The sequence below is a fragment of the Musa acuminata genome, chromosome BXJ1-7 (genome assembly GCF_036884655.1).
Source record: "Musa acuminata AAA Group cultivar baxijiao chromosome BXJ1-7, Cavendish_Baxijiao_AAA, whole genome shotgun sequence".
NCBI lineage: Eukaryota > Viridiplantae > Streptophyta > Magnoliopsida > Zingiberales > Musaceae > Musa > Musa acuminata.
This window is the reverse complement of record NC_088333.1, coordinates 11,076,984-11,090,646: the sequence shown is the minus strand read 5'-3', so window position 1 is coordinate 11,090,646 and position 13,663 is coordinate 11,076,984. Positions and strand designations below refer to the sequence as shown.

The 13,663-nt window shown below is 39.0% G+C and overlaps 1 protein-coding gene across 1 annotated transcript; it reads left to right on the top strand.

The window, feature by feature from the left end:
- The first annotated feature begins 9,911 nt into the window (after positions 1 to 9,911).
- LOC135679934 (ethylene-responsive transcription factor CRF2-like) lies at positions 9,912 to 11,779 on the top strand. Its single transcript, XM_065193917.1, has 2 exons — positions 9,912 to 10,275; positions 10,544 to 11,779. The coding sequence occupies exon 2, from the start codon at positions 10,582 to 10,584 to the stop codon at positions 11,596 to 11,598; it is 1,017 nt and encodes a 338-aa protein (XP_065049989.1). The 5' UTR covers positions 9,912 to 10,275; positions 10,544 to 10,581; the 3' UTR covers positions 11,599 to 11,779.
- Positions 11,780 to 13,663: the final 1,884 nt, after the last annotated feature.

Sequence of the window (13,663 nt, the reverse complement as noted above, 5' to 3'; positions counted from 1 at the left end):
TGATAGGCTTTTGGATATAAATTATAATAAAAATTTTATCATTTATAAGATATTTTAAATTATATTTTAAATTATTGTATTGGTCTTGTAGCCACCAAGTGATCTAGACCAATAACTTATAAAATAACATTAAGAAATTAGTCCTAAATGATATTAAGAAAATAATATTCATAATGACACACATAATTAAAAGATTTAGATAATCTCATGGGATAATCTATTTCAAATAATTATATGATGGGATATGATGATATTGTTTTGAATATCCTTATAGTTTAGGGTTGTATACCTAAAGGTAACAATACTATTCAACAAGGATGGTATCAGTCCTCTATAGATGATCTTAAGTGAACACTAAATATGTCAATATTTCACCCAAATGTGAAATATAGATGATATTAATAGTTCATTATATTTTTAAAAACTCAAAGCATTAATGTCATTTTATATTTGATAGGCTTAGTTTAATGTTATAATTGTAAATAACATAAAGACTACATTACCGATTACAACTAGCGCACAGGAATATTTAAAGGTTATTGAAGACATATTTAAATCTATTGATAAGTCATTGGCTGACATATTAATGAAAGAACTGACTACGGTAAGTATGATGACATTCGAGAAATTCAGGATCACATCCTCAATATGGTTGATAAGGCTGTAAAACTTAAAGCATTTGACATGAATGTTGATGAGTCTTTCCTTGTACAGTTCATTCTTAACTCTTTTCTATCAGTTTAGCCCATTCAAGATTCACTATAATATAAATAAGGATAAGTGAGACTTGAATGGGTTAAATAGTATGTGTGTTTAAGAAGAATTAAGATTAAAACAAGAAAGCTTATATAATGTCATGACTACTATTTAAGAAGTTGGTAACAAACAAAAAAAATTTGAAGTATTATCCATCAAAGAAATTTGTCGGGTTTGAAAATATTAAATAGATTAATAAAAAAAGTTTTTACAATAAAGTATTTCTTTTGTGGCAAGAAAGGACATGTGAAAAAGGATTGCATTAAACGCAAGACTTGATTCGAAAAGAAAGGTATAAACTCGACATTTGTATGTTTCGAATCAAACATTACAAAAGTTCATTCTAATACTTGGTAGATTGATTCTAGTACTTCAACTTATGTTACTAATAATATATAGTGATTTCTTTCAATCCAAAAACCAAAAGAACATAAAAGATTCATCGTCATGGGAAATCATCTTAAAGAGAAAGTGATATCAGTGGAGACTTATCGTTTACGCTTAGAGATAGGTCATCTAATGGATCTTGTTGACACATGTTATGTTCTTATTATTTTTAGAAATTTAGTCTCTCTATCTAGAATTGATGAGTTAGGATATTGTCTTTCTTTTGATAATGATAAACTTAGTATATTTTGTGATTCAATAAAAGTTAGTTATGAAATTCTATACGATGGTTTGTATAAAATTAAATTGAATATTGAGTTTGCAAAGATATTATTAACCTTGCAATCAATTGTTGGATTGAAGCGTAGTTTCAATAATGAAAGATTTTGGTATAAACGATTGTGGCATATCTCCAATAAAAGAATAAAAAGATTAGTGAAGGATAATATTTTGGAATATTTAGACTTCACTTATTTTGGTGTTTGTATAGATTGCATTAAGGGAAAGCAAACTAAACATACAAAGAAAAATATCACAATAAGTAAAGAACTCCTTGAGATTATTTATACTGATATTTGCGGACCACTCCATATTTCTTGTTTTAGTAGAGAAAGGTATTTCATCATATTTATAGATGATCTGTCCAAATATGACTATGTTTATCTAATACATGAAAAGTCTCAGGTCGTTGAGACTCTTGAAGTGTATATAAATGAGATCGAGAGACAATTAGATAGAAAAGTTAAAATTATCAAATCTAATAGGGGTGGTGAATTTTATGACAAATATGATGAATCTGGTCAGAATATTTGTGCTTTTAATAGATTCCTAAAACAACAAGATATTTATGCTCAATATGCATTATCAGGTGTGCCACAATAGAATGGTGTTGCTGAAAGGTGAAATCGTACTATTGTGAATATAGCTAAAAGCATGATGAGTTATTCCACTATACCTAAGTCAATGTGGGTGAAGCTCTTAGGATAACTATATACATCTTGAACAAGATTCTTAATAAGTCAGTTTCATCAACTATATTTGGGTTATAAATCGGTAGAAAGCACAGTTTAAGACATTTACATATTTGAGGTATCCTATAGAGATAAGAGTATTCAATCTACATGAAATGAAATTGGATCCAAGAATTATTTTTTGATATTTTATTGGTTATCTAAAAAAATCCAAGGGATACAGATTTTATTGTCTCAGTACGAGGATAGTAAAATCTAGTAATGCAAGATTCCTAGAAAATAATAAAATCAGTGGGAGTGAAAAATCTCGAATGATTAATTTTGACATTGAGGATGTTCAGGTTAATTCTCTCGTATCATCTCATATTCGAAAAATTATTATTTCTCAAATCAATAAGAGAATTGACGAGAGTGAACAACAAATAACATTGATGAACTCTCACATGACATTGATGTCACTGCTAATGATCTTGTAGAATAATCACAATTGGTAGTTATGATGAGAAGATCTCAAAGAAAAAGGAAACATGTCATTTTTAATGATTACGTGGTATATCTACAAAAATTAGATTATGATATAGGAGTAAAAAGAGACCCTTTATCGTTTTCATAAGCTATAGAAAGTAACGATTCTGAAAAATGGTATGATACAATGAAAGAAGAGTTAAAATCAATAGTCCAGAATAATATCTGGAAACTCGTTGAATTATCCAATAATTATAAAAGAGTCGGTTGTGAACGAGTCTTTAAGACAAAACATGATTCAGCAGGCAACATCGAACGATATAAAGCCATACTTATGGTCAAAGGATTTTATCAGAAAGAAGGCATTGATTACAACGAGACTTTTTCTTTAATTTCTAGAAAGGATTCATTGAAAATCGTCATGGCATTAATAGCTCATTATGTCTTGAGTTACATTAGATGGATGTGAAAACAATATTTCCGAATAGGGATCTATATGAGAAAATATATATGGAATAACCTAAATGATTCGTAGAAAAAAGAAAAGAAACTTGGGCTTGTAAACTTAAGAAATATATTTATGACCTTAAACAAGCTTCTAGATAATGGTATATAAAGTTCAATCATATCATTACTTTCTTCGGATTTAAGAAAAATACTTATTGATCAATGCATATATCTAAATATAAGTAAGGCAACCTATGTTATTGGCATTGAGATATTCAGGGATAGATATCAAGGATTATTAGGACTGTCTTAGAAATAATATATTAATCATATCTTTAAGAGATTTAATATGCAGTTTTTCTCAGCCAATGATATACCTATTACTAGAGGTGAAAAATTCAGTCAAAACCAATGCTCGAAAAATGACTTAGAAAAAATCAAATGAAGAATATTCCTTATATGTGCGTAGTTAGAAGCCTATTATATGCTCAAACATTTATAAGACCACATATTAGTTTTGTAGTTGTAATACTGGGTAGATATCAGAGCAACTCAGGAATGAAACATTGGAAAGTTACAAAGAAATTAATAAGATATCTACAGGGGACGAAAGATTATATGCTCACATATAGAAGATTAGATCAGCTTGAAGTGACGGGATATTCAGATGCTGATTTTATAAATTGCCTCGATAGCAGGAAGTCCACTTCAGAATTTATATACATGTTAGCTAGTAGGGTAATTCTTGAAAAAGTACAAAATAAGCATTTATTGCATCATCAATAATGGAGACCGAATTTGTAACATGCTTTAAAGCCACAAATCAAGCTTTATAGCTGTAAAATTTCATCTCAGGATTTGGTGTGGTTGACTTAATTAAAGATATTTTGTGATAACACCATAGTAGTTTTCTTCTCTAAGAATGACAAGTACTCTAGTGGTTCTAAGCATATTGAGATAAAGTACTTTGTGGTTAGAGAAAGAGTCCAGAAATAATAAGTGTCAATTGAGAACCTGAGTGCCGCTTTGATGATTATTGATCAATTTACTAAAGTTTTATAGTGTAAAATATTTAAAAAATATGTTCTTAAAATGAGGCTTGTGAACAAGCCATAAAAGATATGGTAATACATATTTAGGTGGATGCATATTTAAAGTTATTTATTTATGTTATCTCGTTTATATTTATGTTTATGCATATTATAGTTGAATGTAATAATAGGATTGTCTTGACAAGACAAATTACATGGGTCATCTTCGACTATATTAGGAAAGACTAATAATGTTGTGATACATAAAATGGAGTATGACATTGATGATATACAACCGCTATGATTCGCATTGATAGTTAAACTTAATATCGTATTATTATGTTTATTAGACTTATTGGCTTGTTTTTAAAATTCATGGTCATGTATAAAATATTTTTTCAAAATTCTTTGGAATCCAATTAGTTAAAATTATTTTTAAATAAATTTTATTTTATTTATTTTGAATATCTTTTATATCTTATCAATTAATGGGCCAAGTGGAAGAATGTTTAATTATGTGGCCCATTATAGTATGATTCCTTAGGGGATGTCCTTGATGGGAAGAACTCTCATAATAACTTATTCTAGATCCTATGCTCTTGCGTATAAATAGACATGACTTCTAGGGACTGAAAGACGTATATTATACATCTCATAGAGGACACAATTGAGGAAAAATTGACAACAATTTTGGATCTAAAAACGATACCTTTGCAAATCACACAGAGATCCCTTTTATGATTCCTTAGGGGATGTCCTTGATGGGAGGAACTCTCCTAATAACTTATTCTAGATCCTATGTTCTCGCCTATAAATAGACATGACTTCTAAGGACTGAAAGACGTATATTATATATATCATAGAGGACACAGTTGAGGGATTATAATTTCTCTATCAACCTCCAGTCTAAACGATTCTATAAAAGGATAGGAAGAGGGGAGAAGAATACTCTAGTTTTCCTTACAAATTGATAGTGGTTTTGGATCTAAAAATGGTGCCTTTGTAAATCACACAAGATCCCTTTTAGATGATATCAAAAATACATATTGTAAAATCAAATCTAATGTTATTTGATTTCAATCTTAACGTAAAATATTGTTCCATAATAGCATATAACCGTTTTTATGCTTACATTTATTTCCCTCTCGATGATGCATCGCTGCCGCTGGATATTATGTTCGAGGTAACATCTGGATTCTGAGAAACAACATGCGTGCATAGGATTGAAACATGACCTACATTGTGATCATTTTGCTACTCAGATACATACCGACCTGCAAACACGTTAAGTATTCAAAGCAAGCAGACCAATGTCAGGATTATAATACGCATCGAAGGGTCACTCCAAGTGCATTTTAAATAGCTCAACTGTGCAGCTCATGTGCCTGCAATTTTTTACGGTGCCTGAACTCAAACCCACCTAAAGATTTCCAAGGAAGAAGAAGAGGGTTCGTGCACACGAGTGGACGACCTCAAACCCTAAAAACCGGACCTGCTGCAGCACTTTACGGAAGAAAAAGAGTTCACTTCTGGTGCATACTGGGAGCTGTAGCACTTGTCTTGTGCCGAAGACAAGAAGAAGGGGATCCGCATGTGGACTGCCTCAGCCTCTTGCTTTTTGGGTAGCCTTTCACCGGGAAAGAAGGAATGCCTTGGAGCTCAAGAACATGGAGCCTTCCTGGAGGGCGCGAGGGAGATGCAAGAGGAGTGCATGCACACGTGCCTCACATTTCATTGCACCCCCTCCCCCACCCCCTTTGTTTAACTTGGTTGACCATGCCTTGGGATGAAATCCTTTCTCTCTCGGACATGGGTTGCGTTTCCCGAGTAGCAAAGTGAAGATACCATCTCGGACTCTCCATTGCTTCTATTTGGTTGATTTTTTTATCTCATCCAACGTTTCATATGGAGATCTTTTTGCCTTTGTCATGCGGATTTATTGGTTGAATCCATCTTTTAATTATACATCTTAAATACTGGTCTAGGATTCTAAATCTCTATAAACACCCTCTTACCAAAGATTGAAAGCTTGAAATCTAAAGTATCCTTATCAAAGGTTGAAGGCTCAAAATCTTATCTGATATATTTTACATTCTAAACACTGGTTCGATATTTGTGGTGTATTAGACTCTGTTACTAAATATGGAGGGTTCGAAATCTCGATGGATACAACTTAACATCTAAAATATTTGTTTGAAGATGATGTACTAAATCAATTTATCAAATATTAAGAATTTAAAATCTTATTCGATATATTTTATTATATCGTACGAGACTAACTTATCAAAGGTTGAGAGCTTAAAACATCATCTGATATATTTTTACACATAGTGATATGATAACCCTTCTTATCAAATGTTAAAAATTACTAACTAAATTTATAAAAATCTTGACGATTTATTATAAGGTGCTAAGCTCGAATTATACCATATCACTTACCCTTTGCTTAACAAAAATTAATTTTTAATTTTCAATATATATATATATATATATATATATATATATATATATATATATATATATATATATATATATATATATATATATATATAGACCTCCCCATCACCTTCATATCGCTCCAACTTAATATTTGTGATGTATTAGACTCTGTTACTAAATATTGAGCGTTCGAAATGAGAATGGATACAACTTAATATCTAAAATATTGGTTTAAGGATGATGTACTTGATAAGGCGTATTTTAGGCCTAAGACATGTCACAGTCGATGCCACACGCCAAGTTAAAATCCGTACCGAGATGCTATTCGACATGTCCTGTCCTAAGAGCTCGAGGCGGTACCATCTGATGTTGCTCTGCATGTCCCGAGACGACGACCAATCAAAAGTGTCATCCCATCCCTCGAGGATCAGCAGCCACATTGAACCCACGTGCAACCGACCCTCGTACAATAGTATAAAAGCCTCTGGTCGGCATCCAACCAGGGGAGGCAAAAAAAGTAATTCAACCCACTACTGACTTGCTTGTCGGAGGGGCCAAGGTCGAGGACCATCCGACAAATGCCATTTTTGCAGGCGAACGACCACCCACGAGCCATGAGCATCTCAACCCAGGGGTTGCCATCCAACGCCCAAGGGCGAGCTACCAACCGACCCGGAGACCGACAAACATTGATAAGCACCCCTTCCCGAGGGTACGGCCACCTCATCATCCCGAGGGTACGGCCACCTCGTCATCCAGCTCAGTTGACAGAAGGCTCCCAACATCGACTCGTGGACCAAGCCATGCTGACTCATCAACCACGATATATCTATTCATCATAGTACTAAATCGATTTATTAAATATTATAAATTTAAAATCTTATTCGACATATTTTATTGTATTGTACGAGACTAATTTATGAAAGGTTGAGAGCTTAAAACATCATCTGATATATTTTTGCACGTAGTGATATGATAACCCTTCTTATCAAATGTTAAAAATTACTAACTAAATTTATAAAAATCTTGACAATTTATTATAAGGTGCTAAGCTCCGATTCTACCATATCACTTACCCTTTGCTTAACAAAAATTAATTTTTAACTATACAAATTATATATATATATATATATATATATATATATATATATATATATAGACCTCCCCACCCCATCACCTTCATATCGCTCCAACTTTGTATTGCAGAGTTGACCTAACGGTAATAATTGACCGTTAGCTTTGACTTTGTATTCCGTGGGGAGTAGAGTAGCACAATAACATTCTGGACGAGTATATTCTCATGTGACGTACCGTAATGGTGACGTCGTGGCCAATTGTTCGGTCAGCGATTCCTATACTTAACTCTCTGTGGTATGCCCTAATAATCATATATATGCACAGACCAGCCTCGGCCACGTACTCTGTCTGTGTACGTACAGAATACGATTGTATTCATGCCTCACGTAAATGGAGGAGATGTGCCAAAACTATAGTACGTGCAGCGAACGAGTGGCACGTGCCGCTGACTCGAATCCACGTCCTCTAGCACGTGAGTGCTGGTTACTTAATTCTGTCCGTTTTCTCATACATATTTGCCATTTCCGATGCATGTATTATCCGTTCTTACTATTCAATACAACAACATTAATTAATCAATCAATTAATTGTTTTAAGCTCCCAAAACTTAGAAGTAGGATTTGACCTACTTTTAAGTTTCATTTCTAGACACCACACTGCAATACAGCATTCAAGATATTATTATTATTATTTCAATTAAGGAAGAAAAAAAAAACTTTTTTCTAATGTGTGCGACCAACCAATGCTCAATGAATTATGAGGCTAATTTTAACAATCAACATTTCGAATTGGATTACCAATAATAAAAATATAAGATACATTACGAAGCTTTGTCCATGTTAACTTATGTGTTTCAAACAATATTTGAAGTGTTTGGTGCAATACAAAACAGGACATCTTGGTTGAAGAAGAAGAAGAAGAAGAAGAAGAAGATGTAGGAGTTGGATGCTCCATTGGTTTCTTATGCTCTTTATCCGGTACATGGGGACTTGCCCTAGTAGAAATAAGAGCTGCTTCGGCCACAAAACATGGCCACTGGTGTGTGGGATCGGACCAACTCCCACTCCTTTTTGTCCCATAGTTAACCTCTCTCTCTCTCCCACAGTCTCGCTTTCTTCCTCGGCTTCCTCGCTTTGGCTTCATGTACTCCGTCACCTTCTCGAGCACGCACATACACACCTCCATAGTGCTATGTTGCACCAATGAACACACAGTTTATGCCTCGGATATACATAATAACACTTGTAGCACTATTAGATTACGAAATAATGACAATTTTGAGGCTTAAAAGACATGATAGATGTAACAGCAGTCACAGAACGAGGGTGAAGGGAACAGAAAACAAAGTGGAGTCGACTCCTTTTGTTGCACGCGTCGTCTCGAAGCATCGCAAGAAAGGAAAGAGATGAGAGAGGGGGAATGTTCTCTTCCTCGTTCGTCCCGTTCCTTTCACCTCACTCGCTGGGACGCTGAAACCAGAGATGGAGGCGCTTTAGAGTTCGTCAAGCCGGTCTTCTCTCTGTGCATCCGAACACACGTCCACGGCCGACGCGGCAACTGCGTGGGTCGCATCGTGATCCGTTTCTGCGGTGGATCCCAAGGAGATGGCCTCGTAACGGACGGCGTAGATCTGCTCTGGGTCTTTGGCGGTCCAATCACCGCCGTGATTGCAAAATTTGCATATACGTCCCTAGACATCCTCTTAATATATGTTTCGTATTTATCACTCTAAAATCGTAAAGAAATTATTTTTAATTCATGGGAGATGTGGCTATTATTTAAAATTTTGACGATATTTTGGAGGGGTAGAGATCCAAAACTCGATTCGAAATAAAAAGAAATGACTTTTGAAGTTACCAAGAAGCCCTCCGGAGAGAAACGAAGTCTTTGAATTTTAAGTGAGGAGGGGGTTGGGTGCGTTGAACATGTCGGTGAGACGACCACCAGGGCGGGATACCGAGGAAGAGCGCGAAAAGATAATTTAACGGATACAGAGCGGTGTGCGGTGCGGGGATGGGTGCCAACCGGCGGTAACTATAATTTAAGGCGTCGCCTCGCATCGCACCGGTGTTTGCTGGTTTGGGTGCGTCTCTCTGCACATTCGCGATCCGTTGAGCCGCGTCATTGCCTACGTCCGAGTCAGCGTCCGGTTAGGTCTCCTATTGGTTGAGGCATCGGGACCCACGTCTCATCGGTCGGCTTGGGATGATGTGGCCGCTGACGGAAGGGGAAGAGATTAATTTTCATTTTTGTTGTAATTAGTAAATTTTGTGGGGGGAAAAAAGGGAAATTAAAATAGAAAAAGTAAGAAAAAAGGAAAAGGAATCCTCGACTCGGGTGCCGAGCTTCCGTGTTCGGCTCCTTTTACGGATCCTATAAAACTGCGACTCCGCCTCCTCCTCCTCCTCCTCCTCTGCCTCTCCGCGGCGCAAAAGCCTCATAACATCACTCTCAATCAAAAGCATCTCCTCTCATCTCTCCCGTGGGCGGGACTCTCCGCTCTCTTAACTTTTCTGCTGTTCTCTGTTCTTGTTTTGCTGCTGTCGCTCGCGCTCTCTTCTTTCCCGTCCTCTTATGTGCTGTTGTGTTGTTCTACGGAGAGCAGAGGTTTCTCAAGACTAGAACCCTCTGTCCTTGCTCCTGCGGCTCTGGGATTCAAGTACTCTGTGCTCGCTTGCTGGAGTTTCTTTCACCTTGGCGAGGTAGATGCTGTTCTGTTGTCCTCTCGAGCTTTCTCCTTGAAATCTGTCTCCTTTCGACTCCCAAGTGTTCTTGGATTAGAATCCGCGAAGATTTGGTGGTGTGTTGTTATTGGCAGAACGCCTCTTATCCGCTTTGACTCTGTTTTATCTGCTGGGGGATGTGGATATGGATATGGAGGGATGCGTTTATGCCATATCTGGTTTCGTTTCGGCTCTTTCTTGAAGGTTTTTACGGTTGGTTGGATTCATGTTGTTGCGTTGGGTGCAGGGAAGGAGAGCAAATGCGAATAGGATAGAGTTTGAGGAATGAATCTGATGGACGCTACGTTCCTGGTGCCCGTGAAGCGGACGGAGCACGTCGTGGTGACGACGAAACCCCTGTCGGCGCGGCCGCACACGGTGCGCGTCTTCTGCGACGACTATGACGCCACTGACTCCTCCGGCGACGAAAGTGAGTGCTGTCACTCCCGCCGCCGCGTGCGGCGGTACGTCCAGGAGGTACGGTTCGAGGCGCGCCCCGACCGCGGCGGAGCCCAGGCCGTGGCGGAGGCGGGGAAGAGCAAGGCCGCCAAGGGCGGCGGAGCCGTCAAGAAGCGCAAGGGCGGCCCGTTCGCGGCCGCGAGTGGCGATGGGAGCGTGCAGAGGTTCCGGGGCGTCCGGCGGAGGCCGTGGGGGAAGTACGCGGCGGAGATTCGCGACCCCTTTCGGCGAGTCCGAGTGTGGCTCGGCACGTTCAACACCGCCGAGGAGGCCGCCAAGGTCTACGACTCCGCCGCCATCCAGCTCCGCGGTCCCGACGCCACCACCAACTTCGCCCGCCCCACTGCCACCGCCGCCGCCGCCGCCACGATCCACATGCCTCCTCCTCCTCCTCCACCGAAGAGGAACCTGTCCGACAACAACCTCACCTCCGTATCTGGCGGATACGAGTCCGCCGAGGAGTCACACAACCTCTCCTCCCCGACCTCCGTCCTCCGCGGGCTATCATCCTCCTTCGCCAAGCCCACCGACTCGGCGGAGAAGCCGAAACCCCCGGCGGCGGTTGGCGACGAGAAGGGCGACGTGACCAGCCCGTCGGTACAGCTCGGCGGGTTTCTTCCCCTGGACGACGAGGAGTCGCTTTTCGACGGCGTGCTCGGCTTCTTCGACGACGACCCTTCCCCAATCGGCTACCTAGCGGAGGACGTGAGCGACGCCTTCCTTCTCGGCTCGGGGCTCGACGACGTCGACCTCCACGCATCGACGTCGACGTGGCAAGGGGCGGACGAGTTTTTCGAGGGCATCGGCGACCTGTTCCCGATCGAACCCCTCCCCGCCATCTAAGCGCGAGTCTTCGGAGACGCTTCCGTCGCCGCACGCCGATTCATCGGCCGATTTTGTCGCTCTACTCTTTTTCTTTTATATCTCTAACGGTCCAAAACTATCTCCGTCCTAAACGGCGTCGGAACGGACTCGTCGAACTTTTCTTGGATTTTTTTTCCCCCTTTATTTTAATTAGTGTAAAATAATAATTAAGAAGAAGTTTGAGCGTGTGGTCCTTTGATCATAACGACTTTGGACACGCGGCAGTTTCAGATGCGAGCGATATCTCGCGTGCGGTTATTTTCCGGTGTGACTCGGGCCGGACCGCCTTCTCGCAGGTTACGCCGACTCAGTGGGTCCCTCAGAATGAGATTAGTGCTCGGCACTGTTATATATATATATATATATTATTAGCATTCTACATCAAAAGAAGGTAGTACAGGATTTTAAGTCGATGTAAGAAATAGATAATCGAGATCATAAAGAAAAGAATATGCAAAAGCACAAGCATGACATGTTCTCTTCTCTATTGTCTTTTGTTTTCTTGGATTGGTGTGTCGCATCTATTTCTACTCCTGTGGTGCTCATCATAGATGGACTTATTTCTGTCATGAACAAGTCTACGAGAAGCAAGGAAGAAAACGAAGCGTGAGGTCTACTCCATGGAACTGTTACTTGGGAATCAAGTGGAAAGCAATGGGACTTTTTGTGTGAGATCCATGTTTGGAGTTTTCTGATCATTGGGACATCCTGGCTTTCGATGACCTTTTGACTGATTGAAGTCGAGTTATGTGACATAGAACGGACCTCACTGCTTCAGTGCCATGATGAAGCTTCCATTCCGGCAGTAGACAGCCATGGTGGTTCCCCTTCTCCAGTGGCTGAGTGGTTTGGAGTAGCAATACAAAATAGAGGATGCTGGCATTCTCCAAGGAGTGTGATGGGTTATTGTTGAGCATGCATAGCTGTGTCAGTGGCTGGCTCACTGTGCAAAACCTTTTCATGCCACACACTAATCATGAGATGATGCTATTCTCAGGCTGAAGCTTGTCCTGCTTCTGTGACTTGCACTTCTTTCTATCAGGAACATCACATGTGTCTTGGTTAAGGATGAGAAGACCATGGTTTTCGACAGCTCAGGCTCCAAACCTGAATCATTTGAGCAGCTTGGGTGAGGTAAAAACGTCCTTGTGTTCCCAAAAGAAGTAGCCATGCTGGTTGACCGGAGGAAGCATGGCAGGATAACTGTCTCTGAATGTTGCTAAATGATGAGTGCATACTCCTTGAAAGATACTGTCCAGCAGAAGAGTCAAAAATAAGAATCATTAGACTAAGTTGAAGCAATTGTTTGCTCCAGACAGCTTGGAATTGCTAAAACCTTGAACAGTATTCTCTCCTTTTTTTGTGTGGCAGATGTATTAGAGTATTCAGTAACTTGGCATTTTCCAGATTGGACTTGAAAGGATGCTCATATGCATTCACCAGCATTTCTACTACTTTCACTACTCTGCTAAAGCTGAAGTGTTTGGTTTCAGCGCAGATTGATCTGTTCATAGCCATTGCAGCCTTGTAGGATCTGTTGTTGATCGTCATCAATCAACTAACCGTTCTTTTTTGTTTTGATTGAGATGTCCATTACAACTTGTGGTATACAAAGAAATTTACTTTGTCTGTCACAGATACTCGGCAACATTGCTTCTACCACATGATCACTTGTATCTATGTCAATGAAAACAGACAAATCATTTAGGCCACCCAATCAATGCGAGTCCATTTGCAATAATAACTCCATTTTTTTTTTAGATAGCTGGTCTTTGTTGTGATTGATTTGTCCATTAGCAATTATAAAACACATAAAATTTTACATCAAAACAAGGTTTGGGACACTGTTTGTTCTTCATAATCAACACACATGCTGGTCTCGTTGAAAGCATGAACTGTATGAAGAACTTGGGGACCATGGACACATTTGTGGTCCTTTGGACCCTATTTGTGTTGTCCTTCCATTAGAGCATGGCCATTGGTACCAACAAGTGACAGAAATCTACAAGGCAACAAGCTCTGCATTAGAGACAATGATGAACAC

Bases quoted from the DNA above. Each gene is read 5' to 3' on its own strand.
- LOC135679934 (XM_065193917.1), top strand. From the start codon at position 10,582: ATGAATCTGATGGACGCTACGTTCCTGGTGCCCGTGAAGCGGACGGAG.